At 45.9% G+C, this 15,808-nt stretch overlaps 2 protein-coding genes across 2 annotated transcripts in view; one reads left to right on the top strand and one right to left on the bottom strand.

The window, feature by feature from the left end:
• Positions 1 to 5: 5 nt before the first annotated feature.
• On the top strand, positions 6 to 523 carry ZNHIT3 (zinc finger, HIT-type containing 3; the record flags this gene model as incomplete). Its single annotated transcript, XM_010137007.1, has 2 exons — positions 6 to 111; positions 333 to 523. Coding segments are annotated over 2 exons (297 nt in total), but the record flags the coding sequence as incomplete, so codon positions are not given.
• A 1,037-nt stretch (positions 524 to 1,560) lies between these two features.
• The window catches only part of MYO19 (myosin XIX), a gene marked incomplete at its 5' end in the record, with an annotated part of 15,984 nt that continues 1,736 nt past the window's right edge, over positions 1,561 to 15,808 (bottom strand). The window contains 20 exons of the mRNA XM_010137006.1: positions 1,561 to 1,689; positions 2,592 to 2,885; positions 3,203 to 3,288; positions 3,444 to 3,573; positions 4,218 to 4,381; positions 6,229 to 6,338; positions 7,185 to 7,255; positions 7,748 to 7,855; positions 8,319 to 8,465; positions 9,287 to 9,463; positions 9,824 to 9,937; positions 11,580 to 11,701; positions 11,795 to 11,868; positions 12,181 to 12,349; positions 13,371 to 13,461; positions 13,828 to 13,904; positions 14,367 to 14,463; positions 14,672 to 14,774; positions 14,880 to 14,949; positions 15,165 to 15,297. Of these exons, the coding sequence (XP_010135308.1) occupies positions 1,561 to 1,689; positions 2,592 to 2,885; positions 3,203 to 3,288; positions 3,444 to 3,573; positions 4,218 to 4,381; positions 6,229 to 6,338; positions 7,185 to 7,255; positions 7,748 to 7,855; positions 8,319 to 8,465; positions 9,287 to 9,463; positions 9,824 to 9,937; positions 11,580 to 11,701; positions 11,795 to 11,868; positions 12,181 to 12,349; positions 13,371 to 13,461; positions 13,828 to 13,904; positions 14,367 to 14,463; positions 14,672 to 14,774; positions 14,880 to 14,949; positions 15,165 to 15,297 (2,466 nt within the window). The remainder of the gene's footprint in view (positions 1,690 to 2,591; positions 2,886 to 3,202; positions 3,289 to 3,443; positions 3,574 to 4,217; positions 4,382 to 6,228; positions 6,339 to 7,184; positions 7,256 to 7,747; positions 7,856 to 8,318; positions 8,466 to 9,286; positions 9,464 to 9,823; positions 9,938 to 11,579; positions 11,702 to 11,794; positions 11,869 to 12,180; positions 12,350 to 13,370; positions 13,462 to 13,827; positions 13,905 to 14,366; positions 14,464 to 14,671; positions 14,775 to 14,879; positions 14,950 to 15,164; positions 15,298 to 15,808) is intronic.

The raw sequence follows: 15,808 nt of genomic DNA, 5'->3' as shown, positions 1-15,808 counted from the left end.
TCTCTGCAGCGCTGCTGCCCTCTCCCGCAGACAGCCCCTGGTCGGTGGAGGACATCCTGACGGAGGAGGACGAGAAGGACCGCGTCCCGCTGCAGAAACTCAGGCTTTTAGGTAACTGCGAGAAGCGAGCTGGGCTGTGGGTGGTGGCCGGCCTTCAGCAAAGGGCCTGGAGACACGCACAGCTCCCACCGGTTCTTCATGGAGCACTGCGGTTTGCCCCAGCCCTGCACCTCACTGCACGGCCGATACCTGGCGTTTCACCCCGTCTTTTCCAGAGGCTTTATTTAGAAAACGGGGGGCTTCAAACAGTAGGTTTTTCTGTTCTTTTAAAGGGGAATCGGAAGAACTGAGAGGTTTGCTTCTGAATCCACATCTCAGGCAGCTACTGCTGACAATCGATCAAGCAGAAGATAAAAGCTCCCTCATGAAGAAGTATATGCAGGAACCGTTATTCGTGGAGTTTGCAGACTGCTGTCTGAGAATCGTTGAACCACCAGAGAAGGAGAACATTCTTCCTGAGTGAGCTACTCTGGGAACATTCTTCTTTCCTTGAGGTATTTTCCCTCTGACAGAGGAGATCCAGCAGCAGCTGATGTGACTGCGCTGCACCGTTCAGGCTGTTTCCTCACGTTGCTCGTGGATGTCAGTGGTCTAGTTCTCAGTTTAGAGCTGATAAACAGTGACACAGTCGTGTTGCACAGATTTCTAGATCCTAGGAATTGAACCTGCTTTCTGTCAACCATGGGAAACACTGCTTCCCAGAGACAACTGATATTAAATACATTTGCTTTTATTTTAACCCACAAACAAATCTGTGTTTCCAATGTGTTTGTTAACTAAGCCTGGTTGGAGATGGTCAGATGCTTTTCAAGGCATTTAATGGTTTATTTAAAAGTGGCATACACAGAACAGCTGGATGCTTTCAAGACTGTATGAGCAACAAAGAGCCCGTAGAGAGCTGAGAACCACGGCCCCGTGGCAGAGGTGGTGCTGTCAGCTGGGGAGTGCTAGAAATGGTGGTGGCTGTGAGAGTACCTGTGGTTTGGTCCTGTAGATGGAAAGCAAGAGCCCAGCCTTGCTTTTTCCCTGAGATGTCTGCCTTTAGTGTCACAGCGGACTGCTCATGCTACCGTCGTCAGCAGGGTTTCGATGTTCTGAACGCTCGTGGCCAGTCAGGGTGGTTGTAGCAGCACCTCCCAGTGAGAATCCAGCGATATCAGGAACGTTTGCCTTGTGCTGTCACTGCCAGCCTCCTGCTTCCCCCAGGCAGTGCCAGAAGTGTTCAGTTCAAGTAGATATTGCTTGAAGCACTTGATCTGCTTTAATTATGTTGAGTGTTCTCATAGTACTGATATTTAATATGTGCATGTGTGTGAGAGGAGGGATGCTCCCCCTGCCTGAATTTGAAATATATTATATTATACTATATGTACAATGCGTAAGTGTAGAAAGCTCTGAGTAGCAGCCTCAGATATGGACGTTGAGTAACTTGAAAGCAGCCGTTCGCAGACAATCCTTCCCCGAAGGAATAAAAGTACAGTACATTCAGATGGCCAAAACCTACGTTGGAAGGAGGTTTTTTCTGTCCAGTAAAATCTGGTTGAATCCAGTGATGGAGCAGGCGTCTGTGTGGGGGCTGATGTTCGCGTAATGCAGGGGAGACTTCTTACAGTGAAACCTGATGGACCCCTGCGAGAAAGAGGTGGAGAGGTGATCAGTGGGTTTGCCCGGTTTGGAGCTGAGCTTGCTATTCAAAGCAGCGCTCTACTACATAAGCAACCAGTGAGGGGCAGAGGGAGACCTCCGAAGGAGTCCTCGTGCAAGCGGATGGGAGAGAAATCTTCCATCACAGAGACTACGAGTACTGCAGTTTGAACTGAGCTTAGCTTAAACTGAAGATTTGAGTATTTAGTTAGTAGAGAACTTGGTGCTGCTTCCTCCTGGTAGTAACTGTGCCCATGCACACACTACATTCTCATACACATAATTTTATGCAGCCACAAAAAAAACCTATCAATCAGGAAGAAAACCAAGCAGAGGCATAAGGAGGGGATTTTTAAATGGAGCATGATCTGAGAGAAGCCAGTGTGGGCTGTGGCTGATTTGTGGTAAATGGGATCTGAGACTGTTCTGATGGGTGTAGGAGATGAAGTGCTTGAGGCTGTTCCCCACTTTGTGCCCTGGAAATCCTCTGTGCAAATCAGTCTGTGAATACAGAATTACTGGGGTATATTCACAGACCCCGTGGCTTTCCCCTAAGTGGATGTTTTTTCATGTGTTCACCTGTTGTGCAACTTGAATTGCAGAAAAAGGTAATAGTGCGTAGTAGCCGAGCCCCTGTTGGAGCCCTCTGCTCTCCATTTCTGAAGCAGAGCCTTGATCAGTTTGTTCCTCTGACAGAGATTAACGAGCGTTTTCATGCTTAGTTGATAGTCCCAACTCAGCCCTGTGTCTAGCTTGGCCCATTGATGTCAGAGTCCTCCTCGCCCACCTAAGCCAGCAGAACGAGGACGACTGTGCTGGAGAGCAGGCTCTGGAGTTGCTCTGCGTGACGGCAGCTCGTGCCAACTGCAGCGCGTGAGGTTTGTTACCTGCGGGAGAGCTCTGATGGAAGCGATGCCACTGCTCGCCACCCGGCAGCAGTCGCTCTCCTGAAGCACTCTGAGACATGCCAGCAGCAGCAGGTCTCTCCGGAGTCCCACCACCGTAACGGGCGCAGCAGCCATGACCAGGCCGAGAGGCCAGAACTGAACGATGGCATGCAGAGGCCAGGTTGTTTCCCAAGAGCAGGGTGGTTTGGCTGAGATCACAGTAGCACCAGGAACTGAAAACACCTTTTCTTCACCCTCGTCCAATTCTGCTGCTGCTAACGCAGCCATTTGTGCCTGAGGAAGAGACGCAGAACAGTGTTTGTGAATAAGGTTCTCAAACATCTTGAACAAAATCTAAAACTGCAAAACCAAGAGTCAGAAAAGGACAGGACACCCTCTGGGATACTCTCCCATTTTATGAGGGTAAGGAATGAGTTTTTTCCTGTAGAAGCAGCTGTATGTGACTGGCATCCATCTTCTGCTCTTCGGCCTGGGAAGAGTTCTCTGGAGAATCAACGGTGCTGGTTTTGTTCTGTTACCTGACAGAGGTAGATCTTTCTCAAACACTAGAAAGCCTCAATTTCGATGCTTTCCTGTACCAAAGAACTTACTCTCCACTTCCTCCAGCCACGCTGAATAATGTTCGCAGCCCTGCGCATCCGCTGGAAGCGATTCTTGGCTAACCAGGACCGGATAGCTGCAGATGTAACGAGAAGAAACGTAAGTACGAGGAATCACAGAAGCTCTTGCACACAGTGTAAGAGAGGTGGCACTTTGGCTTTCTCTGCGTTCGGTTAACCACATCCAGCGTCACTGGACACGCCACGTTCAGCCTCACCCGCAGCGAGTTACCTGCTTGGATGACGGTTGCAGACCATCTCTCCTTTGCTAGTTTCTTCTGTTTAAATCTTCTCCAGCAGCACTGAATGCAAAATGCTTTCTCATTTAACACTGCTGCTCTTCTAGCTTCAAGTTGCTCCAGCTGCGTTGGGGATACGAACCCGCAGTTAATACACGAGGACAGAGTCATGGCCACAACTCTTCCCTCTTCACAGGTGGTCAGGAAACCACACGTGCATTTCAGTGTCCCAAAACTGCTGGGTTAGGTTTTAGAAGTGAGAGCACTTTGCTTATTAGGTAACATGTAAAATGAAAATTAAGTATCTGAGGAGGAAGAGTGTTGTGGAGGGGAAAGTTGCAGCAGCTTAAAAACTAGCTCCAGTGGAGGGGGTTCTTTTACGGCTGTGTCCTGCAGTGAGCCAGCTTTGCAAAGCTGCCTTCACCACCTCCATCTCTCTCAGAGCAGCTGCTCAGGCTTGTCAGTGGCCAAGCCAGTAGCTGAAGTTGAGGAAAGCTGTAATCTTTACTGGAACTGGGAGGACACGGACACCACCAGACACAAGTGCGGCTCCTCATCTTTTAGCAACAAGGAGGCCATTAAAGTGCGTCTGATAGTTGGATTCTGATGGATGTTTGCTTTAGTTTAGTAATTTGGAGGAAAATGCCGATTTGTGGTCACACTGGCATTAGCAGGAGTGTCACCTGAACCGTGATGACAATCTCTGCCGGAGTCCCCGTTAGGCAAGTGCTCTCCAGAACCGTTAGCCAAGGAAACAGCACTCTTACCACAGAATTGGCCAGAAATACTTTGGTTTTGCCGCAGTACACTGAAGTGTTTTCGGCCCTGTTCCCTGTTTGCTCAACAGTAGTTTGTCCTGTAACAACATTCTGAAGGATCTCAAAAACCACAGAACGTGACGCTTTGTCATCATCCACCGCTGGAGCCTCGCCTGCAAATGGAGCATTGAGGAGAAGGTATCACAAAACATGGACATCAGGACAGAGCAGTTGTCCTCAGACTGAGACTTCATGGCCATCTGGGGGGGACTACACCTACAACAGGAGGGGAGGAGCTGATGGCTGAGACATCACTAGATCTAGCTGTGTTTAAGGGGAAAACGTGACAGCATAGATTTCACCATGTGCTAGCAAGCAGAAAAGCAGCGTGGTGTGTTTGAGCTGGGATGTAGTTTGGGTGCTCTCTTACCACCTCTGTTATAACCTACATCATTTTGGGTAGATCTGGGCAATGAAACAGACGTAGGGGGGCTCAGCTGTTCCCACTTTGTTTAAAGCATCCTACACGGAAACATTAGGGAGCCATAGCGATGCAGTTAGGAACAGATTTGAGCAGCTCAGCCCTAAGAAAATCTAACGAACTACCTAAAACCCAAAGCTGTTGAGGACAAAGAACAAAAAGCCAGGAACTGGACTTGCAGCCTTAATGCAGTGAAAGATGCAGGAAGAGAAAACAAATTCTACACAATTCTACAGCTTTCACAGGGCGTCAGAAGCAGCTACAGGGACGTACACTAAGCAGGACTTTATTGCAGCAGTAACAGGTTATTAAAACCATTCCTGGGACATAGTACACAGCTTTCTACATGACGAGACAAGCAGGTTAACCAGAATAATCTGTTTGGAAATAGAGTTAATTCAGACCTGTCCTTGAAACAGATTGTGGTGTTCAAGGCAATGCTGCATGAGCTTCTGCATGCCCAACGCCAAAACTTGATGCTCTTTGTATCTTCCCATCCTGGATACTGTTTGCTTTTCTGCTATAAATATTTCTAAGGAGATGAGAGCATTTTAAGGTACTGAAAACAAATATAAGCAATTCTTGCTTACAGGAAGACATCTGGTGACTATGATGGTGTTCATGGAGCTGGGCTGATAAGCGAACCAAAAGCTTATCCCCATGTTTAGGAAATTGTTTTGCTTTGTTTACAGCTTACTACCTGCTAGAGATAAAAAGGACAAGCAGCCTATCAGAGGGAGGCATTTCAGCTAATGGGTGTATAATCGAGGGAGAAAGATACGGAGTGTAAGTAATTTTCCAGCCTGTACTTTGTCACTTCACTCCATTTCCGCAAGGTGAATAGATGTCCAGCCATTTCACTTATCTGACGTAGGCTGGTACTTACTGGTCCTGCTTCCCACATCTACTGGTTACTGAACAGAATCACTGGGTGAAGATGGGATTTATCTGGGAGAGAAGAGGGGGGTGCAGCAAATTTTGATATTAAATGTAACCACCTGATGAGCCCCTCTTTCAGGGGTTCGTACCACACACGTTACCTTGTAGACTGGGTTGTGTTTTTTAAAGTCCATCCTCACTCTCGCTTAGAAAAAAGAATCGCATACAGAAGTTTGTAAAAGGTAGAAGCAGCAGCAGAATCCAGGTAAGCTAGAAGGTCAGTGTGTTCAGCAAGGAAACAAGGTGGGGGGAAAAAAAAGAGGAAGGAGAAGGAATATAAGCAAAAAGGTAAGTGGTTTCCACATCTACTCAGGAACCGACTCTAAATGAAATTATACTGGGGGAACCCCAAATGCTATCGTCACTGTAATTGTTCTACCCAAGAGGAACTCAGAAAACCAGCAGTAAGATGAAAGATTTGCATATTTGAAGATGTAAGCATCAGGCAGATTAGAAACTCAAGTTGGGGAGAGAATAGGAGAATATTTTGAGAGTAGTGGTGTTGCTAGAGCTGACTGCAGGAGTCGTATCTGACCTCTACAGTATCGCACGTGGGCAGTGATAATTTTAATAGCAGAGGGATTGTCTAAAGAAACGTACCTTTTCTCTCAACACTACGATGGTTGCTTTTCTCACACACTCTCTTTTTATTGGACCCACATGGTTTTCTCAGCATTTTGTAGCGCTCAGTGAAACTTTGGAGAGGAATCCTGATAGACAAACGGACAGTTAATAATACAGTTAACTAGGCAAGTATCACTTACTCTATGGTAAATAACCAATCCTTTGAGGGGGGGAAACTGCACAATGGCTTCAAAGATCCAGTGCACAGAATGCAGACAAGCCTCCGCAGTCGCCAGATGGAGGAGACTGCCTATTGTCCAGTAACAGATGGAGACTTGCCTGTAACAAGGACTGGGCAAGAACTGAGCTTCATCCCATCAATGCTGAGCTGTCAAAACCGTGACTAGCTCAGCCCTGTTCCCTCCATCCTCTAAAGATGGTCAAGAAAGCCCAGCAAGGTGACGAGATGCCTGTGAGGTGACAACACTTAGATGAATGTCATTTATAACTGAACTGCTGAAAATGTTACTGTGAAGCCACGTTCCATTAGACAGTCCACATCAAAACATCTTTGCCCAACTTCTCAGACTGGAAAGGTACAGTGAGCTCTCAGGGGTGTGCTGCACATCTGGGCTTTGTCATTTTTGGTGTAGTTTTAAGATCCCCTTATCCCGAATGCAAGCTGTGCCCACTGTCCACTGTGCTGTCACTGCACTTCTGTACTTGCTGAACGGGCAGAGTTTCATTATCCAAAACGCAGAACAGTCCAGATTTGGGACAGGTATTTGAAAGAGAGATGCTCAAATAAGCTTAAAAGCAAGCAGTGAGCAGAACTCTTCAGTTAGCATTGAAAGAATCAGTGGTTTTGTGGTCTGAAAGAGACTGCAGAGTTCTTGGATTTCCTGCTTGTAAGCTCTTTTGAATAACTAATAGGCCACTAATTGCTATAGAAATGGATTATGGAAGACATTGCTCAAGAAGTCCAGACTTACCTAACAGGGAAACCCGCTGCACTGATGCTGATGGCTTCGACTATTCCACACGCCTGGAGCTGTCTGAGAACCTGAGGCATAAATTGAGATGGTTTGGGTAACCACTGTCTGTGGAAGCTGCTGCTAAGGTGAGCACAGGGTGTGCTCAGCTCAGCAGCCAGAGCCTGCCTGGTGTGCACCACCATGGCAGCAGCCGGGGAACGAACAGAGAGGGTGAGGAGAGGATTATGCAGCCACCGAGCAACTGCTTGAGTAACACCCAGAGTAAGGTCGAGGCAGTGCTAACACAGAGGGACAGGCCTTGTGCGCCCCTTTGAGTGTTTACAATAAATGCAGCAGCGAGTTAGTTGCATCTGGAAGAGCTGCTGTGCTTAGTAGCTCAGCGTTTCCAGTGGTTCTGACAGGATGTTCATCTTGGAAGCTCCAAAGGAGAAAAAGCTATTTCCAAATGTGCTGTCAGAAGGAGCTTTGCAAGTGACTCAGGGTCGTAACAACCCCAAGTAAAGCTCCATGCAGCTTCCTATGTCTAGGAAGCATCTCACTGACTTGGTGAGAAAAGTTACCTCTTCTCTTTTAAAAGTCATTGCCTTGCAGTCAGCATTAGGCTTGATGCAGCGGATGTAATGCGGTGTGGTGCTACTCAAAATCTGCATGAGATGTTCAAGTGACCCCTGTAGAAGAAAGGTGCAGGTTTAGTTAGGGACAACTCCTCCCCGGTGGTCTTCCATGAAAACCATGAAGCCGTTTTTTGCAAGGGTGGCTTTACGGACTCGTTATTCACAGAGCTCTTCTCTAAGGACAGCTTGAGCAAAACATCTCGTCTATGGACACTTCTGTAAAATTGCGGATGGTAAATTCAGGAAGTTTCCAGAGTTACAGCAGGGCCCTCAGCTGAAGCTGAACCCGAACCCCTCAAGAGGAACAGGCAGGACAAAGCCTCACAAAGGCAGGTACCCAACTGTTAAAGGTAAAATTGGAGTGAGTTAAAACCCAGCGAATCTCAGGAAACTGAAGCTATTTCTGTTTCACAGCTGTTTCACTTTAATAACATTTACTGACCTTGGTCCAGCTGCCCTGTTTTCTCATCTAGTTGTGAAGGTAGCAGTAGAAAGCAGAAGCTCGAATAGGATGTACCTTGAACTTTGACACCACTGTAACAACAGCTGCTCTGTTCTGGGTTTTGATGTTATTTTGGTTCCTTTCTGTCACAGGAAATAACTTTTGAAGCAAAAGGTCCTTAGACTTCTGTAAAACATGGACCAGCTCTGGTGGAATGGGGTCCTGCAAACACAAACAGGACTTGTTAGTACTTGGACTTAGGCAGAAAACTGCCACCTTCGAAAATGACTAAAAATCCCGTATATAGAGGTGGAATAATATTTCTGATACTGACTTTGATTTAACCACGGCTGTAGTTTTAAATCTAGTTTTACAAATCTAGTCAAATGTACTGACACTGTTCCTACTGTACAGCTGAAGTGAGCTAGAAGTCTCGGGACTAGTTTCATCCCCACAGGACAGTCTGCAGCAGATATCAGGAAGTCTACCTTTTAATTAAGAGATGGCATTTTATTGCATCACCTAATACCACTTGCCATAATTGCTGGTGATGTCAGAACTGACAAGGGACCCTCATATCTGCAGACTGTTTTACTTATTCCCTGTTGGCACAATGAGGCCAAAAATTGAGTTGCCTGGTACTTTCATAACTTTCAATTCCAAGCTTTTGTCTCTCATAAACTTATCTGAATTTAGGGGGGGTGGGGGTGGGGAAATGAAGCACTGCATTTACAGATATATAAATGCCCAGATGCCATTAACGCTTCTACTTTGTCTCAGGAATGGCAGAAGCCGTGATTTCATGATACAGGGTCCACTTCCTCCTCAGTGGAAAGGTCTGCTAACAAAGCATCTGCTTGTGCCACTGATGCTTCGCCAAAAATCAGACCAAGAACACTACCTGTTTTTACATAGCCTGGAGGATTGATTTGGAGCCAGGTATGTCCAGTAAACATCACTGAATGTACGTGTTTAAATAGCTTTTGGTCTGCAAGATTTCTTGTTATTTCCTTCTTAAAACTGCTCTTTCTGGAAGCACTTACCTTGTTTTTCTCTACCATTGCTGCCAGCTGGTAGCAGACTTTGCCAGCATAATGTGAAATAATGAAGTTAGGCTTCTTACTAAACTTGTTTCGACTTAAACACTGATTACTAGACAAGGCTTTCTCAATCCGAGTTTGAAACAGGTCAGTGTTAGAGGATCTATTCAGCCGGCACTCCTGCATAACAAATGAGACAGAACGGCAGCATCGTGAGAAGATGTCTTTAAAAGCTAAACCACTTTAAATTAAAATCATGGCCATTTTACTTTTCCAGTTGCTTTGAGTATGCAAGCCCTGAAAAAATAAACCAGACCAAAAAATGTAATTGAAACTTCTTATTCGAATCAGAACAGAGGAAGAAGGACAGGAAAAAGAATAGGAAGAAGCAGTGTCATGACTGTTCTGAAAAATAAGCTCTGCAGAAATGTTATAGCTCCCAGGTTTCCTGCTAATTTAGCAGTCATGTTTTCTTTGAAGGCACGGGACGGACGGCATGCAACCAGGCCAAAAGCATTAGGGGTTTAGATCCAGACTTACCTCGTTGAGCAAAGAAAAAATGCTGAGAGGATTGCCCTCGATCAGATCCAGGCAGGGCTGGTTGTCCTGGTAGTTTATGAAAGACCATTGCAGGCCTTCAGCGGCATATTCCTCCTGTAGAGCGAAAGCGGTTACTCTGCAGCAGAGGGCACCAGAGCTCAAACAACTGCGAGCTTGATGCAGTTACTGTTTAACAACTTAATCTCAGGCTCATCCAAAGCTCAGCTCTTGTTCAGTGGCAATCTTGAGGAAAACAAACCCCAAATGAGGGTATACTACCCCAGGTAGCTTTTGAGTATGTAGCAACAGATGGTGCTGGAACAGTTTGTTTAAGATTTATCAGAGCTGCAGGGCTGCTTTACAGAGCAAACAGAGGCTACAGTCACACCAAGCCTCTCCTGGCTGTAGTGAGGTTTGGCCTGAAGGGCAAGGAACGCACGAAACTCCTTCCTCAGGTTGGGACACAGCAGTAAGCAACCATTCTGTGCCAGACTTAGTACTAACTGGGCTCTGTTTAAAACAAAGCCTGATCCAAAAGGAAGTGGAGAAAGATACTGATTGAAATCATTTGTACGATATTTATGCTGAATTACAGAACAAACTGTCAAGAGTGTTTAACAGGCACGAGGTCTGGCCAGTTATTTTAAAAGTCTCCTGCCAAAAGCTTGCTCGGCACAGCCACTAATGACGTTTAAGTGGTTTGGGACACGGCCAGAACAAGAGAGGTAAGAGGGCAGGCAGTAACTAGGAGGGGCACTATAAACAGAGGTCATGAATCAGATTCAAGGAAAGTAAATGTGTGCTTGAACTTGGTTTCCATCTTCACTGACCATTAACCCCTGGCATACTGATGAGGGCAGGCAAGAAAAAAACCACTGGGCATATGAAAGCACAAATTATGGTCCAAGAGATACTTATCTCCTGAATAATCTGACAAAACTATGCCATGAGGCAGAAGGTACCATCATGAGCCCCTGGATTTCAGTAAATGGCACAGAGCATTGTGGTAATATATCTGTAATGTGAAGGAATTCAAGGAGGACTGAGGTCCAGCTGTTAGAGCAGCAGCCCAGGCAGTCCTGGTCAGGACTCCAGCTTTCAGGGCTCTCAGGTGGGAACTGGAATTAGCAGAGTGTGACCAGTTAGGCAAGTGACTGCAATGTATTTAGCACAGTGCAAACACCTTCTCTACTGTGCAACACCACAACTCACGTACCTCCTCCCCCAAAAAGAAAAGCTGATGCGCAGTGTGTTTTTTGTCAGTAAGGTACTGGACTGGCAGCTGGGTTTATGAAGCTGTTCTTGCTTATGAAGCTGCCAGCAGCCTCCACCAGGTACCATGCACTGTGGATGCCGGGTGACAAGGTTCTGCTGGGCTCTCTGCATTAAGCTCAAGTCTAGAACCTCCCCACCCATTTAGATACTTCGTACTTGATGAAGAGAATTAACGTGGTTATACGCAGCAGCTTCCAAGAGTATCTCTATTTAGGCTATGTTTACCTCAAGAATCTAGTTTTAAGTGTTCAGCTCTTTGAGGGAAAGCAAACAGTGTAACAGGCCAAAGAGCCAATAGAGCTGTATATTAGGGAACCCACTCCCAGTGCCCTTGGAGAGAAAGCTGGCTCATTCCACCATGGCCCCGCACTGTCCTCAACTGAAGGCTGCAGTCTGTCCAGAGGCACAGAAAGACAATTAAAGAGCCGAGAGATGCTGTTTGAAAATGAGATATTTAACATTTGATCTCAGAGGGTATTACCTGCTGTGCCTTCAGGTAGTGTGCGACAAAGTGCTGCTGCAGTTTCTCATTGGCATAGTTAATACAAAGCTGCTCCAAGTTGTTTTCAGGGAAGGCTTCAAACCCGTAAACATCCAGCAAACCTAGCAGGAGCATGGGAAGACAGTGTGCTTGGGTCGAGGAGTCGCTTGAAGGACTTATGGTTACGCAGTTAAACCAGGGTTGGATGACCATACCTATGAAGCTGGTCCACACTGACGGATCTGCATAGATGCTTTCATTTATGACCAAAACGAGCCAGTCAAACAGTCTGCAGACAATGACAACAGCATTAGTTGGAAGGTGCTTGCTGACCACGACGAGTATAAACCAGTATCGTATGAAAGAAACAAAAAACTACGACATGCCGCCTGCTGACATGAAACAGCAGTCCTCTGAAGATCTGTTAGATACTGCAGCCACATCAGTGTCTACAGCTGAATCGTAAGTGTGTTGAGCGGGAAAAGGAGGGTTACGCTGCTGTTGAGTGCAAGCAGAAAGCCAAACTAAACCCCTGTGGCCTCCCCATTCCCTCACTAAAGTTCCATGGACTAGCACAGCGGCCTGGCCTCAGCGTCCTTACTTAGCGTAGATCACTTTGGCGAGGCAGTCCCTCCTAGTCTCACATTCGGCCCTGGAGCACGGCTTCTTGAAGACTTGTTGTTTTCCAGCAGTTATTGTTCGAATTCTCAAGGATTCCAGTAGTTCCTCGACAGGTATCTTCAGCAAATCTCCAGCAGTCTTCACAAAATCTTGATCATGAAAAAAAGACATTGTCTTGATCAGGGAAAAAAGACGTTGCAAGGTTATCTGAAGCGCCAGATGAATGCAGCCCCTTAACGGCTATGGAGATAGTACAGGAGAATGACACTTCCATGAATGTGGAGAACCTCAGGAGAGAGTTTTGCAAGACCAGCCTCTTAATGTGGATGTACAGCACCCTGGAACTGCAGGTACTCGATTTCAAATGAAACAACCATGTCAAAAAAGTCTGAAGTTTGTCACACTGCAGTGGGCATTTTAAAGAGCACATCGTGGGTATGTCTTTGTTACTTTTCCTGCTTTTTTGAGCAGAGACCTCTAAATGCAGAGAGACAAATCAAATAGTCATGACCAGAAAAAACCCAGGGATTTTGGGGATAGTAAGGAAATGCAGAATGAGTATTTTCCTACAAAGCATTTAAGATCTCGCTAACTTGAGCTATGTGCAAAACTATTTGAACATTAGTGCGAATTCAGAGCGTGTGAAGGAAGAGTGAAGAGGAAAATTGATTATTCCGGGCAGTGTTGTAGTTCTGAGGGACAATTAGATCCACAAACCTCCTAAAGCCATATAGAACAACCTGTGTTCTGTGCTGCCATTTAACAGATCTGCTGTTACTAAGTTTTCGTCATTATCATGAAAACTTCAAAGCTTTCATTTTAAAGCCCTGCTCTCCACTCTGGGTCAGATTTCTGGAAGTCGTGTGATGTCAGTGTAAGATTACACTCAAGAGGAATAGTTCCAATAATCCTTGTGAAACGACTGTCTAATGTTGCAGTTGCCTTGACCTGTAACAGAAGGATGTTATCTCTCAGCGCAGGGGAGTGTTAGGTTTTTGTTTGTTCAGTGCTTTGAAACTGTGAAGTACTGAACAAAAACATGCTTAAATTTTGGCCTGCCCAGGACCTCGATAGTCTGCTATCAAGCAGAAGAGCGTAGTAATCCTTCCCATTAGGCACCTGCACAAAGATAACAAGACTCCCCGGGGCACAGCATGCTTGTTGCCTCACCTTTTGCTTTGTCTTCTAGTTCACAAGGCTGAGATTCATCCACCGGATTCGAGAATTGCACGTTCCCAAGATGGAGAAGGCCTGATAATACCTGAAATATAATCAAGCTTTGAGTTTTCTAAAACAGAGTTCCCCTCCAGGGCAGTGTCCTCTCAGCCACAGGAACAGGACAAGTCAAAACATTTCCGCACACACACACAAAAAAGTGTGTAGATTCCAAGCTTTTATGGTAATTCCTAATGCTGCAACTGCTGAAGGAAAACTGAAGTTCAACAGCACAGGCTTCTAGTTAAGAACTAGTCTTTGGTTATACAACCTAACATGCTGCAGGCCCTCCTGTCAGGAGCACCAAGCCACCCACGCTCCATACATCGATACTGATTTACTTCTGCAGAAATCCCACGCTGAAAAGACATTCCAAACATCTTTAGCATGGGGACGATGCTTTGCACCTGACCTTGAAAATATTGTTCTGTGTGGAGCGGTCCATGCCCAGGTGAAACATTGCATCTCTGGTCACCTCGAAGCAGTCCTCTGAAAAGCCAAAGAGGTGCTATTTAAAAGCAAGCCGTGCACACAAACAGGGGCAAGCCACATCCAGTTTAGCGGGCATTGTCTGAGATCAAGGAGATCTTCTGGTAAATCGCAGAGTGCAAGCTGGAGAACCAAGTCCTTGACTGAATGCTGGCTCTGGGGGGCTCTGAAGTGAGGCAGCAGGTTGCTGAAGCACATCCGAAGACGAGACAGTTTCTAAACATAGCCACAGAGAGATGCAAAATCACTAGGCCACAAACTGCTGTTTTAAGCCAAGTGGAAACTCTTAATAGTGCAAACTGAAACTTAAAAACAATCCCATGAATGCAGGTGGCTTTGCAAAACGTCTGCTGCTGGCTGACCAGCCTGGGTCATGGCTTTTAATAGGACAGACACATTTTTGCCAGCCTTCCTTAAAGTTACTGCTGTTATTAGTGGACAGTCTGGGGAACTGATCTTTACCATCTAAGTTTCTTTCAGAATTTGGCAGCCAGCGGTAGTCAGCCCCTTCTGGAAGGTTCCATTCCAGCCTCTCCTCCGCAGTAGCACCTTTTGTGATCTGGAGACAGAAAACAAGGTAAGACCTGAATTCAGCCTTTGGTATTTACAGCTCACAGACAAGGAATAATAACGTACTGGGAGATTTCATTTGGAGGCATGGCAGACAGGAAAACTCTTAAATATTGAAAAGCTGCAACTGTGTTAAATCTGGTGATTTCATCCCCACTGTTCGTCAAAAGTATCCACCACAGTAACTGAAGGCAAACCTGATAAAAAATATGAAAGTTTCTTTCACTGGGGGCTTGATAGGCAACTCTGGTCTTCTCCAAAAGGAAGGTCTGAATGGAAGCACTGCTCAGGTGGTGGAATCTGGAGGAGAAAAAAAAGCAAAATTTCAACAAAACTTCCTCACAGACTCCGACAGGTGTCAGAAGAACAAGACAGTAGATAAGGGCTTTACAGAGTAACTATCACCTGTCTAACTGAAGCTGGATGTATTTTCCAAAACGGCTGCTGTTGTTATTCCGCAGGGTACACGCATTTCCTGTGAAATTGCCAGTGACAGAGACAGAATCATCAGAGTGGTTCCACTTTTCCGTGCAGGACGTACAGATATTGAGGGTGATTTGTATATACTCCAGTATTGGAGGAGTTTGTCTTTCAAGGAGAGGAGCAAGAGCTGGCTTAGACTTGTGGATTAACAAAGAAAATTCCCACAGCAGCCACTACTTCTTTTTGCTGTTAAAAAGGCTCACTTACCAAATGCTTCCATGACAGGGTTGGAATCCAACACTCTCTTCTCTATCCTTTCCACAGTTTCATTGCCTTTTGGGGAGATAGCTGAAGCAGCAACAGATGCATAGAATTTCATAAGGCAGCGAGATGTCCAGGTCTGCAAGAGAGAGGCTTGACAACAGGTCTGGGTTTTTAGCACTTTACTAGTTCTGTCAGTTAGTGAAACAGGGCTAGCTTCTGAAAACACAGCACCAGCTGGCAGTGATGCTAGAGGGAGTAACTGTGTCAGGCTTAGAGCTTAGAACTTTCTGTGCGTACGCTTATGTGCAAGACACATGTTTAAATGCTGCTGGAGTTGGAGTGCTTTGCTGAATGGCACTTTTATCAAGAGGTAACCATCTGGAAGCTCAGCTGGCATTAACAGCTAGTTAATTCATCTTAAGATGAACTGAATGTAAATGGACTTTGAGTCATTAACACTCAGCAAATCATTTTGTTCTCAGGCTTAAAGATGTCCTCAATATCTTCCTGAATAGGTATGGACTGTTACAGAAGGGTCTGGGATAGGATCTCAACTCTTCACTTCTTCTAAGCCTCTGCAGAGGGTTTGCTGAGACCCACAGTAGCTGCCTAACAGATGAGGCTGAGCCCTTAACTCGGGTGCCATT

Source organism: Buceros rhinoceros, unplaced genomic scaffold (assembly GCF_000710305.1).
Source record: "Buceros rhinoceros silvestris isolate BGI_N320 unplaced genomic scaffold, ASM71030v1 scaffold44005, whole genome shotgun sequence".
In the NCBI taxonomy this organism is placed as follows: domain Eukaryota; kingdom Metazoa; phylum Chordata; class Aves; order Bucerotiformes; family Bucerotidae; genus Buceros; species Buceros rhinoceros.
Note: the sequence above shows the minus strand (reverse complement) of the source record. Positions and strands in the feature narration are given on the sequence as shown.